Here is a 24563-nt window from a genome sequence, read left to right on the forward strand (position 1 = left end):
ATATAATTTGTAGAGTATTTTATTTTTGATTTATTTATATATATTTTTGAGATATTTATGGTGTATTTTTGGAGATTATTGATATTTTGTCGCCAATGTTGGTGTTTATCATTACCTGGTTTCTATTTGAACTTACGGGAGTTATCAAGTTTTTATGTTATTTTCGTGTTATTTTTGTGTTAAATATTTTATTTTATGTAAATTTAACTTGTTAGTTGTTTGTGTTTAGTTATTTGGGATAATTTGTCTTGGGATTCTTTGTGCATACACACCCAGTGGGTGATGTTATAATAATTACCACGATTCATGCTATATTCATCTATTTTTCAGTCAATAGAAAATAATTAAATATATCTTTAGCTAAATTTAATTACTCTATCCTTTTAGTATTGAAATATGTCATGTTAGGTTAGGTTTAGTTTTGTTTTACAAGAGATTTACTGGTTCAGTGGTGCATCATCGTGGTTCTTTAATAACATTCTTTAACTAGCGATGCACAGTGGTGGGTATTTCCCCTAGGATGAACAACGACCTGTCTAGACACATCGACAGAACTTTAATTTCACCGAAAATCTTAATAAACATCAAGTTAATTTATATAAAAAGTTTATACGTGTTAATCAATATTGATGTACCTTCTACTGACTTTAATTTTAACAGATTTTGATAATTATTTACACAATCATGTATACACGTAATAGGTATCTTGTTATAAAAAAGATTTAATTACATTACTATAGCTATAATTTGAATACCAATAACTTATAAAATATGAATTAATTAGAGTAAATATAATCAATTTAGGAAAAAAGCCTTTGTTGATGAAGGGATGTCTCTGTTTATCTTAGGAAAAATAATAAGGCTTCCCCAGCCAAAGCAGCGGGTATATACTTCTTAAATGTTTGTTTGTATAATAAATAGCTCAATATTTATTAAAAAAACAGATTAATTCTAATTTAATAACATATATTATATTAAATAAAACTAGTATAAGTAAACAAAATTTGATGAAAATTGAAACGAATAATAAAAAAGATGAGGATTCTCTTGTTTATAGTTTTATTCTTCATATTCAATTTTCTGCAGTTTCGTACTATTTAAAAAATATTAATAAATATATTTGTTAATGAACAATAAAATTGTTATATAACAAGTATTCATTTTTCAAGTTACATATTCAGCTAGATAAATAATGTTAACAATATACTACGAACCCTAAAAAATAAAAAAATATATATTTCTCTTAAAATCTAAATAAAATACATATTTCAATAAAAAATAATAAACAAAAATAAAATTGAATTAAATAACGTAAAATAAATAAGAATATAACCTTAGACGTGATAACTAAATAAATCTAAAATGTTCGTGGTAACTGATAACATTAACTACGGTACAAAATTCGACTAAGAATAACACAAACTGGCAACTGGACCAGAGGGACGCTGAAGGCCATATCATAATTAACCCCAAATTCTCCTTAAAATGCCGTAATTATACCACATTACCTTAAGTTAACTTCAACATAAACTCATAAAGAATCTCACTAATTAGATAAAGTACAGATATATTAGAGACTTGAGGAATTATTGAGTAAATAAGTTTATCACTGGTGTCATACTGTGTTAATATGTCGTCATAGTTTAAGGAATATAATTAGTGTATTATATAGCCTTATAGGGGTTAATTTAGCTTGGTAATTAGTATAGTATTAATGCTTGATAACTATGTGTAAGTAATTTTTGTAGGTCATTTACTATAGGGATATATATATACTTTATTTTAGGTTATATTATTTGTTATATTATGTATGTTATTTTTATGTTATTTATAAATATTTAAGGTTTAATAATCATTTATAATCTCTCGGTAATTTTTCAAGACTAGAGATTGATAATTATTTATGTATTTTAATTATTTTTTTATATTTTAATTATTTTTCTATAATATTTTAATTAATTTTTATTCTATATGTATTTACAATTTAATCTCCCCCCCCCCCCACAGGTGATGTCTCTGTTGCGATGGATTTTAGGACGGGTGCCTGGGGCCTCGGCGGTCGTGAGTCACAGGCCAAGAGACGCAATACTCGTCCTATCACGCCTCGCCCGCATCGTACCGGCTCTATCGCCCTCTCGTGGGATGTCCGGGAGGAGTCGTAGCTTCCCGCCCGCCAGGCCCCCATGGTGCGTCCGGAGGTGGTGTTATCTCGCCAGTACCTCGGTTCCAAAGATCGACGTAATCGATGTGCCTCGTGGAGCGGAAGGTGTGCTGTATAGATGCAAGTCCACCACTGCTTCGGATTCCAGCTTCACTCGACCGGGAACTGTTTTAAGCGAAAGAGTCGGGGTCGAGAAGAGTAGTCCGGACGTATCGCTCGACTGTCGGCCAAATTTACGCCCTAGAGTCGAGAACGAGGACGACGGCAAAGATTTATCGCTCGACTATGGGCCAGACCCGACGATCCCTCAGAAGATCGTACAGAAGGTGTCCAAGATATTACGAGCGTACCTCCAGCTGATGAGACTAGACCGTCCAATAGGGTCTTGGCTTCTCTTCTGGCCGTGTGGTTGGAGTATAGCCTTAGCGGCGTCGCCAGGGTGTCCGCCTGACCTCGGCATGCTGGCGTTGTTCGCGTGCGGCGCTGTGGTGATGCGGGGTGCCGGCTGTACCATCAACGATATGTGGGACAGGGATTATGACGGGAAGGTCGGTTGTTTTGATTTACGGTAGATGAGGTTAGGGTAGGGTAGGGTAGGTTAGGTTAGGTTGGGTTAGGGTAGGGTTTGATTGGGTTATGTTACATTAGATTAGATTAGGTTAGTGTTAGTTAGTTAATCTTAAAGTGAAATAATTGATATTGTCATAATTCTTGTTAATGGAAGCGTCCGGCTGAAGCAAGAAATCCGTTAATAATTGATCAGTCAATATCAGTTTCCTGTCAGTAATTAAAGACTCCCTGTATCAGTTATCAACCTGATCCCTAATACCTCCCTAATACCTTATATTCTTAACAGTTATCCTACTACTCCATAATTTACCTTATAGATATTTCTGAATACCACTTTTGTTTTGACTAGGAATTTTTGTCCGAACTTATCATTTTTCCTTCAGATATTAATAAAGATTAATCCATAAATAATAACCCAATGGAATTATAAATAAAATCTATATGTTCAACAACGTACAATATATTAATCTTTGTTTTTATTAGAATTGACCCGTATTTGGCCGAGCCTTAGGGATTTGAATGTTAGAAAAACTTATTCCGAGATACACCCCGAGAGCAACTAATGATTATACCTCACTCTGACATGTTTGGTGGGTCACTGATTCACATGATGACAGTCTGCTGTGGTTAGCTAGCTGAGAAAGGTGTCAGGTACTGATTGGTTAATATTACTTTACATTAAATATTATAATAAATCTTTTTTACAGCTTTTCCAATGTGAACAGAAGGGCGCCCTCTACATGATGGTAGAACAATTGGGCATAGGTACATAAATATTTTGAATTACGCAATCAAAATCCGTCTGCAGATAGCCATAGACGACAGCTCTTCTCAGGGATATTTCTGAATAGTTTCGAGATTTTCCAATTTTCATCCGGACGATTCCCCTTAATAGGTTAGGTTAGGGTAGTTCAGGTTAGGTTAAGGTAGTTAAACTTAAATAACAATTGATAGTCGTTAATTCTTGTTAATGTGTTATTGTAAATCTAACATGAATGGTCAACACAGGTAGCCAGAACAGCCGCCCGACCCCTAGCAAGTGGCGCTCTCTCCATGTTTGACGCATTCGTGTGTTTGGGAACGCAGTTGAGCTTAGGCTGCCTCATACTGCTGCAGCTTAACTGGTATGCGGTGCTACTTGGAACCAGCTCGTTAGGTAAGCTTGATTGTTTGTGATTATTACATCCCTGGCGACGTCGTTGGATCGTTAGGTTATTTGGATTATGAGATGATTAGCTCTGTAGATTATTTCACCTGGGGTTTAAATTCCCTAATGTTACCTCAGGGTTAAGTTAGGTTAGATTAGGTCAGGTTAAGTTAGGTTATATTAGGTCAGGTTAAGTTAGGTTAGTTTAGGTTTTAAAGAGTCAGGTTAGATTAGGTTGTAACCCCATAATGAAGCGAAACTAATATCCTCGCTTCACTCTACAGGTCTGATCGTGTTGTATCCGTTAATGAAGCGAGTCACGTACTGGCCTCAGCTCATGCTAGGCTTCACCTTCAACTGGGGAGCACTCCTAGGGTGGGCTGCGGTCCACGGGTCTTGTGAGTGGGCGGTGTGTCTGCCGCTGTACGTCTCCGGCATCGCTTGGACCCTCATCTACGACACGATATACGCACATCAGGTAAACGTGTGGGGTCTTATTTACGACTATATGCACATCAGGTAAACGTGTGGGGTCTTATTTACGACTATATGCACATCAGGTAAACGTGTGGGGTCTTATTTACGACTATATGCACATCAGGTAAACGTGTGGGGTTTTATTTACGACTATATGCACATCAGGTAAACGTGTGGGGTCTTATTTACGACTATATGCACATCAGGTAAACGTGTGGGGTCTTATTTACGACTATATGCACATCAGGTAAACGTGTGGGGTCTTATTTACGACTATATGCACATCAGGTAAACGTGTGGGATCTTATTTACGACTATATGCACATCAGGTAAACGTGTGGGGTCTTATTTACGACTATATGCACATCGGGTAAACGTGTGGGGTCTTATTTACGACTATACGCACATCGGGTAAACGTGTGGGGTCTTATTTACGACTGTGCACATCGGGTAAACGTGTGGGTGTCTCGTGTGACGATAAACAGATGTACTATGGGGTCGGTCAGCTGCTCTTGTGATGGGGTGTTCTTTGAGTTTTAATGGAGAGAGGGAGAGAGAGAGAGACTGAGAGAGAGAGTGACAGAAAAAGAGACAGACAGACAGACAGACAGACAGACAGAGAGAGACAAATCAATAATGAGCTTAAATGAATACATACATACACACACATACATACATACATACATACATACATACACACATACATACATAAATATTCATACAATTATGATCAGTTTACGGCAGAACTTACTTGACTGATGCGATGATTTTCCACATGGTGGGATTTTTGTTTATTATCCTTATAATTTATCTGTAGCATTAGGTTAAGTTTGTTAAGGTTTGGTTAGGTTAAGGTTTGGTCATGAATCTTACTACTTAGAGATAACTTAACCCAATTATCTTCTAACCTAATGCTAACCATAAGCCGATTTAAGTTAACCTGACCTTACTGTAATTCCCGTCGTCATTTTGATTAATTACAGCGATTAATGTATTTTGTTTCTTACAGGACAAATACGACGACGCGATAATCGGCATCAAGTCGACGGCCCTCAAATTCGGCGACTCGACGTGGAAATGGCTGACGGGCTTTGGGGTAACGATGATCTCGAGCCTAATATTGACGGGCTATAACACCCAGCTGGCATGGCCCTATTATCTGGCTGTCTCGGCTACTGCGGCCCACATAACGAACCAGGTAACTTGACTAGCTTCTTGTGTATTGGTTTATGGGTAATCGTATAGGCCCTTGGGGTAGTGGCGATGGTGGTGGTGGTAATAATTGATTCTTGATAGGTAGAAAATAGCAATAAAATGATGATGATGATGTAATGACAATAATAATGATGTAATGACAATAATAATGATATAATGACACTTACCCCTGACAGATATGGACACTAGATATTAATAACCCAGTCGACTGCGGCCAGAAATTCCGAGCGAACCGTCACATCGGCCTGTTGCTGTTTGCTGGCATCGTTGGAGGAACCATGCTGAAAATGAATCACTCTAGCCTAGGGCCTAAGGAAGATAAGCCTCACAGCATCGACGGTGATTCACAGACGACCGAATCATCGTAATTGACAGTCGATTCAATTACAGTTTTATGCCAAATAAATATATTTTCTGTATATATATCACAAATCACAAAGAAATCAATGTAATTACCGTAATTGACAGTCGATTGAATTACAGTGAATCACCCAACAGGGATTTATTTTCTGTGTGTGTAGAGCAATTAACAATAATATTTCAGTTAAGTCACAGTAATTGACAGAAAATCAATATATTTATCGTAATTGACACCAAAAATTAGTATTTATTGTTATTAATGAAAGATAAATTCAATAATTATGTTGTTTTTTATGAAAGAAAGTTGTCTGCTGTGTTTGTGCATGTTTGGTAGTTTTTTTGCAATAAGAACAGATGATTTTATTCAGCTCGGAGGTGACCCCATACACCAGGGGATAATGAACAGAAAAAATCAATTCGTAATTTAACTTTTTTACGAAGAATTATAGTTTCCGTGATTCACTGTGATTTAAATATTCACTATTTCTCGACTGTTAATTTTGTAATAATATTTTTTGATCACCTGAAGATTAGACATCCCAGTTAATTTCACCTGAAGATTAAACACTCGAATGCTTCCTGTGGGGTTAAGTTAGGTTATGGTACGTTAGTTTTGGTTACGTTACGTTAGGTTATGGTAGCTCAGGTTAGTTAATGATACGTTTGGTTAGGTTAGCATAGGTTGATTAAAGGTACGTCTGGTTAGGCTCGCATTAGGGTCGTAAATCTCCAGGTGAAATAATCCGAGGGTGTTTAAATCCTCTAACGATCCCAAAGCTACCACTCTCATTTGGGGGGTAAATGACTATATGGCAAGTAACGATGTATGTATCTAGTCATCCAGAATCGACGCCAACGGAACGCTAAAATAAACGGAACTTATCTAGAGGCTGGGGTGGGGGGAGGGGGGGGAAGAGGGAAATATTTTGTATGTAAATAAAAATTGTTTATATTGAAGTTGCTGTCGGGTTATTTGATTCCGTCCCCAGTTATATATTGCGGAGTGTGTGAGTTTTATTTGGCCTTATTGTCCAGGTCAAGGAAAGTACTTAATATAATGTCTCAGTTTTGGCTCTACTGTCCAGGTCAAGGGAAAGTACTTAATGTACAGTACCAGTTTTGTGCATTACTGTCCAGGTCAAGGAAAGTACTTAATGTAATGTATTAGTTTTGGCCCTACTGTCCAGGTCAAGGGAAAGTACTTAATGTACAGTACCAGTTTTGTGCCTTACTGTCCAGGTCAAGGAAAGTACTTAATGTAATGTATTAGTTTTGGCCCTACTGTCCAGGTCAAGGGAAAGTAGTTAATATAATGTACAGTACCAGTTATTGCCCTACTGTCCTGCTCAAGGGAAAGTACTTAATGTAATGTATTGGTTTTGGCCCTACTGTCCAGGTCAAGGGAAAGTATTTAATGTAATGTACAGTACCAGTTATTGCCCTACTGTCCTGCTCAAGGGAAAGTACTTAATGTAATGTATTAGTTTTGGCCCTACTGTCCAGGTCAAGGGAAAGTACTTAATGTAATGTACAGTACCAGTTATTGCCCTACTGTCCTGCTCAAGGGAAAGTACTTAATGTAATGTACAGTACCAGTTATTGCCCTACTGTCCAGCTCAAGGGAAAGTACTTAATATAATGTACAGTACCAGTTATTGCCCTACTGTCCTGCTCAAGGGAAAGTACTTAATGTAATGTACAGTACCAGTTATTGCCCTACTGTCCAGCTCAAGGGAAAGTACTTAATATAATGTACAGTACCAGTTATTGCCCTACTGTCCTGCTCAAGGGAAAGTACTTAATGTAATGTACAGTACCAGTTATTGCCCTACTGTCCAGGTCAAGGGAAAGTACTTAATGTAATGTACAGTACCAGTTATTGCCCTACTGTCCAGCTCAAGGGAAAGTACTGTACTTAATATAATGTACAGTACCAGTTATTGCCCTACTGTCCAGCCCAAGGGAAAGTACTTAATGTAATGTACAGTACCAGTTATTGCCCTACTGTCCAGCTCAAGGGAAAGTACTTAATGTAATGTACAGTACCAGTTATTGCCCTACTGTCCAGCTCAAGGGAAAGTACTGTACTTAATATAATGTACAGTACCAGTTATTGCCCTACTGTCCAGCTCAAGGGAAAGTACTGTACTTAATATAATGTACAGTACCAGTTATTGCCCTACTGTCCAGCTCAAGGGAAAGTAGTTTATGTACAGTACCAGTTATTGCCCTACTGTCCAGCCAAGGGAAAGTAGTTTGGATTTGTTTTTTTCTGCCATATTTTGCCATGTGTGTAAGCTTGTGTACATGTGTGTAGCTTGTGTACATGTGTGAACCTGTACACATGTGTGTGTGTATATATGTATGTGAACCTGTGTACATGTGTGTATGTATATGTATGTGAACCTGTGTACATGTGTGTAAGCTTGTGTACATGTGTGTAAGCTTGTGTACATGTGTGAACCTGTGTACATGTGTGTGTGTGTATATGTATGTGAACTTGTGTATATGTGTGTATGTATATGTATGTGAACCTGTGTACATGTGTGTAAGCTTGTGTACATGTGTGTAAGCTGTGTACATGTGTGAACCTGTGTACATGTGTGTGTGTGTGTACATGTGTGTAAGCTTGTGTACATGTGTGAACCTGTGTACATGTGTGTGTGTATGTATGTGAACCTGTGTACATGTGTGTAAATCTGTGTACGTTTGTGTGGGTATTCATGTGGATGTAAAGTTGGTGTACGTATTTAATTATCTTATTTAACACTATATTTGAGGCTGATAATTGATAAGTAATTAATTATACTAACTTTTTATTTATTATTCAGGTTAAAATAAAAGTTTAATTAAGTTAATGAAGTTAAATAGATAAGATAGGCCTCTCTCCTGTCACCCTGTCTAAACGGTTTGCATCTTGACATTTGATTGGTTACTGAAAAACAGGTATTCAAAAACGTTTCTCTGATTGGTCATTTAATCTCCGGAGATGTAAGATGCTTCGTGATTGGTTAGAGTCATTATTCCCGCCGTGGTTGATTCAGGCAAGATGGAAGGTGGGAGTTGATGATATATTACGTGATTATTCTTTAAATAAGTGAAATAATGGCGTGAAACAACTACCAAAAGGTACGTCAATTATTAATACATATTGTGAGTAAGTTAAGTTGTCTTTAATTATAGTTTTTAATGAAATAATTGGTAATTAATGATGGTGGATTTTGACATTTCATGGTAGCTATTGGCCGCTGTTGCTAGGTGGGTAATTATCTTCAATATATTTAATTATTCCTCAATTAACACGACTTTAAAGGCTGATAATTGATTACTAATTAATCATTAATTAATATTTGGGTTAAAATTGTTTAATTAAATTAGTAATAAAGGCGTCTCTCCGTCACCATGTCGAAACGGTTTGTATACTGACACGTGATTGGTTCCTCAGCTTGAAATCCCAAATACTCTGATTGGTCAAATAATTTCCGGGGATGTGAAGCTTCATGATTGGTCAGATTCATTACCTCCTGCCATCAAGGACGACATAAGAAAGATAGAAAGCGACAGCGCCATCTATTGAGTTCGCGCCGCACTATATGGCTACATAGGAAAGCGACAGCGCCATCTATTGAGCTCGCTTCTCGCTATATGACTACATAAGAAAGATAGGAAAGCGACAGCGCCATCTATTGAACCCGCGCCTCACTATATGGCTACATAGGAAAGATAGGAAAGCGACAGCGCCATCTATTGAGCTCGCGCCTCACTATATGGCTACATAAGAAAGATAGAGAAGCGACAGCGCCATCTGTTGAGCTCGCGCCTCACTATATGGCTACATAAGAAAGATAGGAAAGCGACAGCGCCATCTATTGAGCTCGCGCCTCACTATATGGAGCATCATTTTTTAAAGATGGCTGACGTCAATTTTTCATATAAAATATACTTAAAAATGTGTTAATATAACCTATTTTATGTAGTTATTTAAGTCAACTGAATGCTAAAATAATTATTGTTTTTAGTAGCAGTATTTTGGGAGGTGAAGGATATATGTAAATTGTTTTATGGTTTATTTTCTTCAATATATAAATGTGGATAATAAAAGTCCAAGCGGTTTGCATCTTGACATTTGATTGGTTACTGAAAAGCGCGTAATCCAAAACACCTCTCTTGATTGGTCAATTGAACTACTATCATTTCTACTCTAAACCAATCATAGGAGAGGAAATTATTATTATTATCAATCAATCACAGGAAAGTATTAACCAATCAGAGAAGAGAAAGCAAGCCATTTCTACAATCAACCAATCAGAAAAGAGGAAATTAAACCCATTGCTCTTATCAACAAAAAGAAAACAACAACCTTGCTACTATCAACCAATCACAAGAGGTTAAATTAACAAACCCCACCAATCACAAGAGGTTAAATTAACGAACACCCACCAATCACAAGAGGTTAAATTAACAAACACCCACCAATCACAAGAGGTTAAATTAACGAACACCCACCAATCACAAGAGGTTAAATTAACGAACACCCACCAATCACAAGAGGTTAAATTAACAGAACACCCACCAATCACAAGAGGTTAAATTAACGAACACCCACCAATCACAAGAGGTTAAATTAACAAACACCCACCAATCACAAGAGGTTAAATTAACAAACACCCACCAATCACAAGAGGTTAAATTAACAAACACCACCAATCACAAGAGGTTAAATTAACAAGCACCCACCAATCACAAGAGGTTAAATTAACAAACACCCACCAATCACAAGAGGTTAAATTAACAAACACCAACCAATCACAAGAGGTTAAATTAACGAGCACCCACCAATCACAAGAGTTAAATTAACAAACACCAACCAATCACAAGAGGTTAAATTAACAAACACCAACCAATCACAAGAGGTTAAATTAACGAACACCCACCAATCACAAGAGGTTAAATTAACGAACACCCACCAATCACAAGAGGTTAAAATTAACAAACACCCACCAATTACAAGAGGTTAAATTAACAAACACCAACCAATCACAGAGGTTAAATTAACAAACACCCACCAATCACAAGAGGTTAAATTAACAAACACCAACCAATCACAAGAGGTTAAATTAACAAACACCAACCAATCACAAGAGGTTAAATTAACGAACACCCACCAATCACAAGAGGTTAAATTAACGAACACCCACCAATCACAAGAGGTTAAATTAACAAACACCTACCAATCACAAGAGGTTAAATTAACGAACACCCACCAATCACAAGAGGTTAAATTAACAAACACCCACCAATCACAAGAGGTTAAATTAACAAACACCTACCAATCACAAGAGGTTAAATTAACAAACACCAACCAATCACAAGAGGTTAAATTAACGAGCACCCACCAATCACAAGAGGTTAAATTAACAAACACCAACCAATCACAAGAGGTTAAATTAACAAACACCAACCAATCACAAGAGGTTAAATTAACGAACACCCACCAATCACAGAGGTTAAATTAACGAACACACCAATCACAAGAGGTTAAATTAACAAACACCTACCAATCACAAGAGGTTAAATTAACGAACACCCACCAATCACAAGAGGTTAAATTAACAAACACCCACCAATCACAAGAGGTTAAATTAACAAACACCTACCAATCACAAGAGGTTAAATTAACAAACACCACCAATCACAAGAGGTTAAATTAACAAACACCAACCAATCACAAGAGGTTAAATTAACAAACACCAACCAATCACAAGAGGTTAAATTAACAAACACCACCAATCACAAGAGGTTAAATTAACAACACCCACCAATCACAAGAGGTTAAATTAACAAACACCAACCAATCACAAGAGGTTAAATTAACAAACACCAACCAATCACAAGAGGTTAAATTAACAAACACCCACCAATCACAAGAGGTTAAATTAACGAACACCCACCAATCACAAGAGGTTAAATTAACAAACACCAACCAATCACAGAGGTTAAATTAACAAACACCAACCAATCACAAGAGGTTAAATTAACGAACACCCACCAATCACAAGAAGGTTAAATTAACGAACACCCACCAATCACAGAGGTTAAATTAACAAACACCTACCAATCACAAGAGGTTAAATTAACGAACACCACCAATCACAAGAGGTTAAATTAACAAACACCCACCAATCACAAGAGGTTAAATTAACAAACACCTACCAATCACAAGAGGTTAAATTAACAAACACCAGCCAATCACAAGAGAGTTAAATTAACAAACACCAACCAATCACAAGAGGTTAAATTAACAAACACCAACCAATCACAAGAGGTTAAATTAACAAACACCCACCAATCACAAGAGAGTTAAATTAACAAACACCCACCAATCACAAGAGGTTAAATTAACAAACACCCACCAATCACAAGAGGTTAAATTAACAAACACCCACCAATCACAAGAGGTTAAATTAACAAACACCCACCAATCACGAGAGTTAAATTAACAAACACCAACCAATCACAAGAGGTAGTTAAAAACCAAGCCCGAACAGGACTCGAACCCTGGACCCTTAGGTTAAAAGCCTAATGCTCTACCGACTGAGCTATCCGGGCTTAGAATTTTCCTGTATTTACCAATTTTAAATTATTATTAATAACTTAGATTCTATAGAAATTTCTGGTATAATTTTATCGTTATATTGACTTCAAAATTATATATCAAGTTCTAGGATAATTTATATAATTTGGTATAATTTCAAGGTGTATTATTAGCTTAATTATATAAAATTTCTGGGATAATCATATAATTTATTTATAATTTTTATGGTTTTTGAGTTGATTATATGACTTATATTAATTAAATATTCATGCTATAGTGATGTAATTATATAGGTCTTTACAGAGCTGTGATTATATATATGAGTATAACAGCATTAACTATCTATAATCGCTATACCTTTTACTGCTATACAAACTAACTTTGGTATAATTTTACACAGGTTATATAATAGCTATACACCATCTGCTATGTAAACTGAGACATATATTAACCTCAACCTAACCTATCATCAAGAGGAATTATAGCACTAGGGTTAAATAGATGACGTCTCTATAATCCTAAACAAGTAAGTAATTTGTTTTGCTTTAATTGTTTTAGTGAGTTTTTTATATCATTTGAATATAGAGGTTAGATTTGGCTTAGACAGACAGACAGACAGACATAAGAATGATAGACAGACAGATAGATAGATAGATAGACAGACAGACAGATATTTTGTCAATATTTATGATAAGTAAATGTCAGTTTATTTCAGGTTTATAAGATTGTCGGTACCATAAAATTGACCGCCCATGCAATGAGTAGGTTAAATTAAATGCCATAAATTGACCGCCCTTGACCGCAGTGAGTAAGGTTAGATTAAATGCCATAACACATCAACCATTGCGCAGTGAGTAGGATTCGAACCTACGCGGAGATCCCATCTGATTTCTAGTCAGACGCCTTAACCACTCGGCCATCACTGCTTGAGAAGGCATTGACCATTTAATTTCTGTAGAAAATTTTTAACCCATGAGTCTATTAAAATTGATTTGGTTAGGTTAGGTTAAATTTGGTAAGGTTAGGTTAAATTTCCTCAAGTTATGGTAGGTTAAATTTGCTAGGTTAGGTTACATGTATACTGGTCGATGTGTGTATGTATCCGGACTGTACATGAGTATACATTGTTTTGTACATATTCGTCATTGTTAACTCATGACCGATTTTATTTATTTTATACATTCAATGTTAATTTTCATACCGATTTGACCGATTAATTAGCTATTTGATTAACCAGTTCAGTGCGATTTAACTGGTTAATATAATCAATGTAAATTTTCATCAATATTTCCAATTAATCAGCTATCTTATTGAATATCAAACTAGTATATTTAGTTATTAATATTGATAAGGTTAATACAATCAGAGGTCAATGTTGTCAATGTCGCGCAGTATTAGGCGAGTGGTTAGGCGTCTGACTAAGAAATCAGATGGGATCTTCCCGCTAGGTTCGAATCCTACTCACTGCGGTCAATGGTGGACTTGCCCTAAACAAACTGGTCACCGGCGGACGTTTTAAAGGTAACTAACCTAAACAAACTGCGGTCACCGCGGACGTTTTAAAGTATCTAACCTAAACAAACTGCGGTCAACGCGGACGTTTTAAAGAATCTAACCTAAACAAACTGCGTCACCGGCGGACGTTTTAAAGGGTATCTAACCTAAAACAATCTGCGGTCAGCGGCGGACGTTTAAAGGTATCTAACTAAACAAACTGCGGTCAACGGCGGACGTTTAAAGGATCTAACTAAACTGCGGTCAGTGGTGGACTGTTTTTTGGCATCTAACCTAACCTAAACAAACTGCGGTCAACGGCGGACGTTTTAAAGGTATTCAACCTAAACAAACTGCGGTCAACGGCGGACGTTTAAAGGATCTAACCTAAACAAACTGCGGTCAACGGCGGACTGTTTGGCATCTAACCAACCAAACAAACTGCGGTCACCGGCGGACGTTTTAAACGGATCTAACCTAACCTAAACAAACTGCGGTCAACGGCGGACGTTTTAAAGGTATCTAACCTAACCTAAACAAACTGCGGTCAACGGCGGACGGTGTAAAGGTATCTAACCTAACCTAAACAAACTGCGGTCAACGGCGGACGTTTTAAAGGATCTAACCCAATCTAAACAAACTGCGGTCAACGGCGGACGTTTTAAAGGTATCTAACCCAACCTAAACAAACTGCGGTCAACGGCGGACTGTTTTGGCACCTAACTTAACCTAAAACAAACTGCGGTCAACGCGGACGTTTTAAAGGCATCTAACTAACCTAAACAAACTGCGGTCACGGGCACCTTCTATATACCCGCCATTGTCAGGGGTTGTAACTATCACTGTCTGTCTGTCTATTTCTCTATGCATCTCTGTATTTATATATTTCTCTGTCTATATAATTATGTATGTATGTTTATCTATGTATGTATGTATGTATGTATGTTTATCTCTATGTATGTATGTATGTATGTTTATTTATCTCTATGTATGTATGTAATAACTTACTCCCGTATTTTCCGCCAATTTTCAACTCAAAATAACAAAAATCGAATAACCAAAAATATGAAATATTTCGCTTGGGTCAAAATTTAACTTATAAAAATATATGTAAATAGTTTAATATATTACTATAAGATGGGTTATATAGGTCATTAAAGCCTAATTAAGGAGATATAATGAGGTAATCTATTAAGCGGATTTTTGCCCGTAGTTTAGCTGAGTGGTTTGTAGCCCGGATAGCTCAGTCGGTAGAGCATTAGGCTTTAACCTAAGGGTCCAGGGTTCGAGTCCCTGTTCGGGCGTGGTTTAATGGCCGTGTGATTGGTTGTAATGTCGTTAATTAAATACTTCCCTGTGATTGTTTAACTGTAGAGATGGCTGATGTTTTTCCTTTTCTGATTGGTTAATATTAGAATTGTCCTAGTTTTTTTTCTCTGATTGGCTAACATCATTACAAGCTCTAGTTTCCACTCTTGTGATTGGCTACCATAAAAATAACTAATTACCACGTGATGTATTTTTTTAGTTAATAAATAAAATCGATTGATAAATACATAAAACATCCACCATTGACCGCAGTGAGTAGGATTCGAACCTACGCGGGAAGATCCCATCTGATTTCTAGTCAGACGCCTTAACCACTCGGCCATCACTGCTTGTAAACGTGAAAATATATGTAATTTTTTCTTTATTATTTCTATTTGTTTTTGCATATAATTAATTTTGATTTATTGCCTTTCTTTCCAGGCAGATGTCTTAGCCATTCAGCCATGACTGTAAATAAGGAACATTAAATTGTAAGCATTTTTTGTTTTCTTACGCTAACTACTTCGTTTATATTTAATTCAGTTAATTTTTAATATACTTCTCCTTTTTTATATTTAATTTGTAGTTAAATTCCACATCTAATTATCAATAACCAGAGATTAAGTTACTACTAACCCGAGATGGTCCATCTATGGATTAAGTTAAGTGAGGTTAACTCCTCCATACAAATGTTTGCCGATGACGCTAAGTTATTTCGAGAAATCAAGAACCAAGAGGACTGTGAAGAGCTGCAGAAGGAACTCTGTGGGCTCCAAGAATGGTCCAAGAAATGGCTGCTGAGATTCAATGTCACGAAGTGTAAGAGGATGCACCTGGGGCGTACCAACGGTAAGGAGACGTATCATATGTCCCAACGGATGAAGAAACTGCACTAGTTGAGACTGAATGTGAGAAGGATCTAGGTGGTGTATGTTGACAATGAGCTGAAGTTCTCGGGCCATTGTGAGAAGAAGGTAAATCAGGCAAATAAATTATTGGTCTTATAAGAAGGTCGTTCAGATATCTAGACGGTCCGTCCCTCGTAACGATCTTCAGGAGTGAAGTGCTTCCCCATCTGGAGTACTGTCCTCCATCTGGTCCCCTGAGATATGCTAGGGACTGTCAGTTGGTTGAAAATGTTCAAAGGAGGGCCACCAAACTGGTGCCTACACTACGGCATCTCAGCTACCCTGAGAGATTGAGCGCCTGAACTTGCCTAGCTTATACTACAGACGGGCAAGGGGGACCTAGTTGAGGTTTATACATCTCAGGGCACCTACTCAGTTGAGTGTCCTTACCTGAGCTGGCGGACGCCCCACAAGGGTCACAGCTCAAGATTGAAGAAGCCACAAGTCCAGAAAACTGTGAGGGCAAACTTTTCGGAGTGAGAGTTGTGACGGCACCGAGTGTGAACTGTTGGAACAATCTACCAGAGAGTGTTGTGACGGCACCGAGTGTATTTCAAGACAAGACTTGACCAACACTGGAGCGGATTCAGGTACATTTAGGAGCCAGCACATCCCAGTACTTGCCAACAGTGTGTAACAGAGACGTGACCGATCGCCCAAGCGGCTAACGAGCCGATCAGGTGAAGAGGATAGTAAAAAAGTAACTGGTCTTTAGATTAAATATCCGATTAACCGATAAATTCTGTGTATTGGTGAGTTATCAGCCCCTAGAAGCTTGATGATGTCACAGGAGGAGGTTTGTTTGTCACTTGTACCTTCGTCTGTAGCGTAGTAACACCTGTATGTCACCTGTACCTTCGTCTGTAGCGTAGTAACACCTGTATGTCACCTGTATTCGTCTGTAGCGTAGTAACACCTGTATGTCACCTGTACCTTCGTCTGTAGCGTAGTAACACCCGTATCTTCGTCTGTAGCGTAGTAACACCTGTATGTCACCTGTACCTTCGTCTGTAGCGTATTGACACCTGTACCTTCGTCTGTAGGGTACAAACGTTCCTACTCCGTCAGTAGAGTAAACCCATAACGGCGTCAACTTCGGTTACTGTGGCACATGAAGGCTTCAAAGTAATGGTTGAATCATCGTCATTAAAGGGTTAAATCATCGTATTAAAGGTTAAATCATCGTCCTCAAAGGGTTAAATCATCGTCATTAAAGGGTTAAATCATCAGCGCAGAAGACTTAAAATTCCCTAAATGTCCCTAAAATTTAAAATAACCCTAAAATATCTCAATCGAGTCTTCAAAAACCAAGCCCGAACAGGACTCGAACCCTGGACCTTAGGTTAAAAGCCTAATGCTCTACCGACTGAGCTATCCGGGCTATGGATTATGTCTCTCTCTCTCTCTCTCTCTCTTTCTTTTCTTTTCTCTACTCTTAGGTTACGTTACTTTAAGTTGGGTAAGTTTATAGGTTAGATTAGGTAAGGTTAAATTAGATTTGGTTTGGTTGTTAGGAGGTCATAAAAGTGTCAGCCATTGACCAGGTTAAGTTAGGCTAGGACAGTGCCGGATTTAGACCTGTGGAGGCCCATGGGCAGCCTCTTTGTGGAGGCCCATGGGCAGCCTCTTGTGGAGGGCCATGGGCAGCTCATTGTGGAGGCCCTCATTATAACTACCCAAGAGGGTGGGGCGGCGAGTGAAGCGAGCCTAAACATCTGGGAGTCCTGGGGACGCTAAGACCCCCAGGAAAATTTTGAAATTTGAACACTTCTTTGGAGAATTTTGAAGCCATATGCAGTTATATTGAGGAAATTAGAACATTGAGAAATTTTTAATTAACTGTATATTTATTGATAGTGTACAAATTCCCAACACACACACACACACACACACACACACACACACACACACACACACACACACACACACACACACACAAAGTGAGACATGACTGGACTCATTCAAGTCGACCAGCCCTGATATAGCTACTACCGCACATGTGAGGCCCCTGTCAGCTGCCCACTTTGCCCTCCTGAATCCGGCCCTGTGCTAGGATAAGGTAAATTTGGTTATGTCAGGTTGATGTGAGGTTAGGTTAGGTTTGATGCCATAAAACAGTCCGCCATTAGGTTAGATTTTTTAGATTGCAAGGTGAACAGAAGCGTTTACAGCGCCCATCTGGGAAGCATGCTCAGTTCATGCTTGCCTTTATGACTCGTGCATTAAGCAGCAGCCTAAAGGGTCATAGATTTTTGTCAGCAAGTTACATGAAGTGACAGACTGATGGGAGTGTGAGGGGTTCGGTACATGTCTGCCAATAAAACAGTTCGACATTGACCAGGTCAGGTTAAATGCCAATAAAACAGACCGTCATTGACCGCAACAAGGTCAGGTGCCATTAAAACGTCAACCGCAGTGAGTAGGATTCGAACCTACGCGGGAAGATCCCATCTGATTTCTAGTCAGACGCCTTAACCACTCGGCCATCACTGCTTTTTAAAGGAATATTTTCACTCTCTTTAAATAAAAGTTAATTAGATAAGTATTTTTAAAGACAGACAGATGGATAGATAGTTACACGTACAGATAGATAGGATTTAATTTTATTGATTTGGTGTTGTCTGTTCACGCCTATCCTTCTATCCACGTATCTATCTATCTATCTGCTCTGCCTATATATCTATCATTATACCTGTCTGTCTTGCACGGAATGATAGATGGTATCGAAATTATTATTATTATTATTATTATTATTGTAATTATTATTAGTGTTATTATTATTGTTGTTGTTATTATTATTATTATTATTATTATTATTATTATTATTATTATTATTATTATTAGGCAGTGCAGTTGGCAAGTTGTCCGATCTACTGGAATTATTCCATAACAGAGAAGCACAAATTCAATTATAGCCCGGATAGCTCAGTCGGTAGAGCATTAGGCTTTTTAACCTAAGGGTCCAGGGTTCGAGTCCTGTTCGGGCTTGGTTTTAACGACCTCCCGCCATAAGTGACCTCGAGAACACCTGTGGTAATTAATTAAGTACAGGTGTTACTTTATTTACATATAAAATTACCTGGGTGACGGTTTTAATTATTTTAAATGGTGTAAGTTAGGTTAGGTTAGTTTTACGTTAGAGTAGGTTAGGTTACGTTAGGTTAGTTTTACGTTAGAGTAGGTTAGGTTACGTTAGTTAGGTTAGATTAGGTTGGTTTTGGGTTAGGTTAGGTTAGTTTCAGGTTAGATTAGGTTAGTTTTTAGGTTAGGTTAGGTTAGTTTGGTTAGATTAGGTTAGTTTTAGGTTAGGTTACGTTAGTTAAGGTTAGATTAGGTTGGGTTACAGGTTAAGGTTAGGTTAGGTTAGTTTCAGGTTAGATTAGGTTATTTCAGGTTAGATTGGGTTAGTTGGTGTTGGGTTAGGTTAGTTTCAGGTTAGATTAGGTAGGTTGTCAGATTAGGTTGGTTTTAGGTTAGGTTAGGTTTGTATTATACTGGGAGGTGTAGTTGGTGTTACTCAACCGGAAACATCGTTCTGATTGTGAGGTTGGGAAATATCCTTAACAATGAAGAAAGAGAGATTGTGTTTATGTATGTATGTATGTGTGGTAGATTATATGTATGTATGAATGTGTTAGCTTATGTGTATGTATATGTATATGTGTAGTTTATATGTATGTATGTATGTATGTATGTATATGGTAGATTATATTCATGTATGAATGTGTTAGCTCATGTGTATACTGTATATGTATGTATGTATGTATGTATGTGTTAGTATGTATTTATATATGTATCCAGTGTACATCTTAGTTTCACATAGAGTAGCTGGACCTTGGTATTCATAAGTTGTGTAGGTGTTGATGTGGGTGTAGAGGTGTGTAGGATGGTGTAGGGGCGTGTAGGGGCGTGTAGGATGGTGTAGGGGCGTGTAGGGCGTGTAGGATGGTGTAGGGGCGTGTAGGATGGTGTAGGGGCGTGTAGGATGGTGTAGGGGCGTGTAGGATGGTGTAGAGGAGAAGGAGGTGTATAGGTAAGGAGGGTGTAGGTAGGTGTAAGGGTGTTGACAGGTGTGTACAGGTGTATTTGAGAAACATCTGTGTTGAATATATATACGGTGGTGGTGGTGGTGGTGGTGGTGGTGATGGTGATGGTGGTGGTGTTCCTCAAGGTTCATTCCTACCGTCCTCTATTCCTCTCACTGGCTCCTCCTCCTACCTCCCTCCCTCCCTCCCTCCCCCCCTCCAACCTTTTACCTCCAGACCCGCCAGAGTGTGTGTGTGTGTGTGTGTGTTTGTATGTACGTGTGTGAGTGTGTGAGTCAGTTTGTTGCTGGATGTCCTCATACCAACACACGTGAGGATGAACGGACGGTGTGTGAGGACGTCTTTGATATTTCAAGGATACCGTAAGTACATGTTGTGGTTTTAACTAGTCGTATAGGATATTTAGAATGTGTCTTACTCTGACCCTTCCTAAGGACGTGAGGGCATGACAAAGTGATAAAAGTGTGAATTACGAAACAGAAGAGATGAGAGACCTCAGCAGGAAGGTCTTGTGTTTTCCATGCGCTGTTGCCACGATGTATATAAAGTGAGTTAGAGAGAGATTTTGTCATCTTCGTTACACCTTCGTTATTTTTCGTTCGTTATATATCCCCATCTAGAATGTATTTAGTGTCTATGTCCCCTGCCCCCCGCCCCTGCCAGGTAAGTTAATTAACACCTGAGGTTAATGATTAGTGAACTGTGGTGTAGAGTGTGTGTGTGAGACAGAGATCAGGTGAGCTCACCCCCTCTCCTCCTCCCCACACTCGAGACAGGTGACATGCAGCCTCAATACACGCCTCTACACGCCCTGATCACCCCCCACGCCTCCTAGCCTCTGTAATACACGCCTCTACACGCCCTGGATCACCCCCACGCCTCCTACCTCTGTAATACACGCCTCTACACGCCCTGATCACCCCCACGCCTCCTAGCCTCTGTAATACACGCCTCTCACACGCCCTGGATCACCTCCACGCCTCCTACCCTCTGTAATACACGCCTCTACACGCCCTGGATCACCCTCCACGCCTCCTACCCTCTGTAACACACGCCTCTACACGCCCTGATCACCCCCCCACGCCTCCTACCCTCTGTAATACACGCCTCTACACGCCCTGATCACCCCCACGCCTCCTACCTCTGTAATACACGCCTCTACACGCCCTGGATCACCCCCCCACGCCTCCCTAGCCTCAACACAGCCTCTACACGCCCTGGATCACCCCCACGCCTCCTACCCTCTGTAATACACGCCTCTACACGCCCTGGATCACCCCCACGCCTCCTAGCCTCTGTAATACACGCCTCTACACGCCCTGGATCACCCCCCACGCCTCCTACCCTCTCTGTAACACACGCCTCTCACACGCCCTGGATCACCCCCCACGCCTCCTAGCCTCTGTAACACACGCCTCTACACGCCCTGATCACCCCCCACTCCTACCCTGTAGCCACTCTACACGCCCTGGATCACCCCCCACGCCTCCTACCCTCTGTAATACACGCCTCTACACGCCCTGGATCACCCCCCACGCCTCCTACCCTCTGTAATACACGCCTCTACACGCCCTGGATCACCCCCCACGCCTCCTACCCTCTGTAATACACGCCTCTACACGCCCTGATCACCCCCCACGCCTCCCAGCCTCTGTAATACACGCCTCTACACGCCCTGGATCACCCCCCACGCCTCCTACCCTCTGTAATACACGCCTCTACACGCCCTGGATCACCCCACGCCTCCTACCCCTCTGTAACACACGCCTCTACACGCCCTGATCACCCCCACGCCTCCTACCTCTGTAATACACGCCTCTACACGCCCTGGATCACCCCCACGCCTCCTACCCCTCTGTAATACACGCCTCTACACGCCCTGATCACCCCCCACGCCTCCTACCCCACACACACGCCTCTACACGCCCTGATCACCCCCACGCCTCCCAGCCTCTGTAACACACGCCTCTACACGCCCTGGATCACCCCCACGCCTCCTACCTCTGTAATACACGCCTCTACACGCCCTGGATCACCCCCACGCCTCCTACCCTCTGTAACACACGCCTCTACACGCCCTGATCACCCCCACGCCTCCTACCCTGTAATACACGCCTCTACACGCCCTGGATCACCCCCCACGCCTCCTAGCCTCTGTAATACACGCCTCTACACGCCCTGGATCACCCCCACGCCCTAGCCTCTGTAATACACGCCTCTACACGCCCTGATCACCCCCACGCCTCCCAGCCTCTGTAATACACGCCTACACGCCCTGATCACCCCCACGCCTCCTACCCTCTGTAACACACGCCTCTACACGCCCTGATCACCCCCACGCCTCCTACCCTCTGTATACACGCCTCTACACGCCCTGGATCACCCCCCCACGCCTCCCTAGCCTCTGTAATACACGCCTCTACACGCCCCTGATCACCCCACGCCTCCTAGCCTCTGTACACGCCTCTACACGCCCTGATCACCCCCCACGCCTCCTACCCTCTGTAATACACGCCTCTACACGCCCTGGATCACCCCCACGCCTCCTAGCCTCTAATACACGCCTCTACACGCCCTGATCACCCCCACGCCTCCTACCTCTGTAATACACGCCTCTACACGCCCTGGATCACCCCCACGCCTCCTACCCTCTGTAATACACGCCTCTACACGCCCTGGATCACCCCCCACGCCTCCTAGCCTCTGTAATACACGCCTCTACACGCCCTGGATCACCCCCACGCCTCCTAGCCTCTGTAATACACGCCTCTACACGCCCTGGATCACCCCCCACGCCTCCTACCCTCTGTAATACACGCCTCTACACGCCCTGGATCACCCCCACGCCTCCTACCCTCTGTAATACACGCCTACACGCCTGATCACCCCCACGCCTCCTACCCTCTGTACACGCCTCCACGCCCTGGATCACCCCCACGCCTCCTAGCCTCTGTAATACACGCCTCTACACGCCCTGGATCACCCCCCACGCCTCCTAGCCTCTGTAATACACGCCTCTACACGCCCTGGATCACCCCCCCACGCCTCCTAGCCTCTGTAATACACGCCTATCATACCCTACCACGCCCTAAGAACTTAAGGATTCCCTCCCATAGGTGTAGGATTTGGGGTTGGTTCCTTCGTCTGATGTGCTGTCGTATCCTACAAAATCCTGATGTCCTATCGGTGGTCTAAGGATGTTTCTGTGTCGTAGGATGTGGGTTTAGGATGTTTCTTTGTCGTAGGATGTGGGTTTAGGATGTTTCTGTGTCGTAGGATGTGGGTTTAGGATGTTTCTTTGTCGTAGGATGTGGGTTTAGGATGTTTCTGTGTCGTAGGATGTGGGTTTAGGATGTTTCTTTGTCGTAGGATGTGGGTTTTCAGATGCTTTTGTCGTAGGATGTGGGTTTAGATGTTTCTGTGTCGTAGGATGTGGGTTTAGATGTTTCTGTGTCGTAGGATGTGGGTTTAGGATGTTTCTTTGTCGTAGGATGTGGGTTTAGGATGTTTCTGTGTCGTAGGATGTGGGTTTAGGATGTTTCTTTGTCGTAGGATGTGGGTTTAGGATGTTTCTTTGTCGTAGGATGTGGGTTTAGGATGTTTCTGTGTCGTAGTATGTGGGTTTAGGATATTAGGATGTGATTCCTTACGTGGCGGATACTGTAGGATTCTGATATATTCTTCTGACATCCTATTTTTAGTTTTAGGATGTGTTTGTGTTAGTGTAGGATATGTGCTTAGGATATTAAAGGATATATGTGGTGGATTCATCATAGGATTGCTGTAGGATTCTTGTTGATATGTTAATCCTCTGTCGTATCCTACTGAAATCCTATTGGGGGTTTATGTTAGTATAGGATACGTGTTTAGGATGCTAGGATATTTGACTTCCTTACATTAGAGTTGGGATAGGATAACTGTAGGATTTTTATGGATAAATCCTACTGTCTTTAGGATTTAGGATTTATCATAGGATTCCTCAAGGATATTTGTGGGAATATCCTCAGCCCCGTAGGATTTTTTTAGGCTTTATATGATAGGGAATATCCTAAATCGCATAGGACTCATCTAAAGGTTAAATTAGGATATAAGGTGAAGGATTTAATGCCTTATAGGATTTTTATTGGGGTAGAATGTTAGTGGTAATCGTAATATCCTTCTTCTTTTATTAGGATTCTGATGTAGGATTTGTTAGGTTAGGTTAGGATGACGGATTTTTCTAGGGATTATTAAGGCTTTATCTTATTGGTTGATGTAGATAATGACGTCATAAGCATCTGGT

At 40.3% G+C, this 24563-nt stretch overlaps 1 protein-coding gene and 5 non-coding genes across 6 annotated transcripts; 1 reads left to right on the plus strand and 5 right to left on the minus strand.

Annotated features, from left to right (window-relative positions):
- Positions 1–1413: 1413 nt before the first annotated feature.
- On the plus strand, positions 1414–6825 carry LOC121857519 (4-hydroxybenzoate polyprenyltransferase, mitochondrial-like). Its single transcript, XM_042353604.1, has 6 exons — positions 1414–1490; positions 2008–2709; positions 3740–3887; positions 4163–4356; positions 5365–5553; positions 5747–6825. Exons 2-6 carry the CDS (start codon positions 2011–2013, stop codon positions 5936–5938), a joined length of 1422 nt encoding a protein of 473 aa, XP_042209538.1. The 5' UTR covers positions 1414–1490; positions 2008–2010; the 3' UTR covers positions 5939–6825.
- Positions 6826–12467: 5642 nt separating this feature from the next.
- On the minus strand, positions 12468–12539 carry Trnak-uuu. The gene has a single exon. It is a non-coding gene; the product is annotated as a tRNA-Lys (tRNA).
- An 832-nt stretch (positions 12540–13371) lies between these two features.
- On the minus strand, positions 13372–13451 carry Trnas-aga. The gene has a single exon. It is a non-coding gene; the product is annotated as a tRNA-Ser (tRNA).
- Positions 13452–15595: 2144 nt separating this feature from the next.
- Trnas-aga lies at positions 15596–15677 on the minus strand. The gene has a single exon. It is a non-coding gene; the product is annotated as a tRNA-Ser (tRNA).
- Positions 15678–17545: 1868 nt separating this feature from the next.
- Positions 17546–17616, minus strand: Trnak-uuu. Its single transcript has one exon. It is a non-coding gene; the product is annotated as a tRNA-Lys (tRNA).
- Positions 17617–18646: 1030 nt separating this feature from the next.
- Trnas-aga lies at positions 18647–18728 on the minus strand. The gene has a single exon. It is a non-coding gene; the product is annotated as a tRNA-Ser (tRNA).
- Between the last annotated feature and the right edge of the window lie 5835 nt (positions 18729–24563).

This window comes from Homarus americanus, unplaced genomic scaffold (assembly GCF_018991925.1).
Source record: "Homarus americanus isolate GMGI-L3 unplaced genomic scaffold, GMGI_Hamer_2.0 scaffold19065, whole genome shotgun sequence".
NCBI classification, from domain to species: domain Eukaryota; kingdom Metazoa; phylum Arthropoda; class Malacostraca; order Decapoda; family Nephropidae; genus Homarus; species Homarus americanus.

Excerpts from the sequence above, each read along its gene's own strand:
- LOC121857519 (XM_042353604.1), top strand. The coding sequence starts at position 2,011 with ATGTCTCTGTTGCGATGGATTTTAGGACGGGTGCCTGGGGCCTCGGCG. Across the intron at positions 4,357-5,364 it reads ACACGATATACGCACATCAG|GACAAATACGACGACGCGAT; the intron begins GTAAACGTGTGG and ends TGTTTCTTACAG. Across the intron at positions 5,554-5,746 it reads CGGCCCACATAACGAACCAG|ATATGGACACTAGATATTAA; the intron begins GTAACTTGACTA and ends TACCCCTGACAG.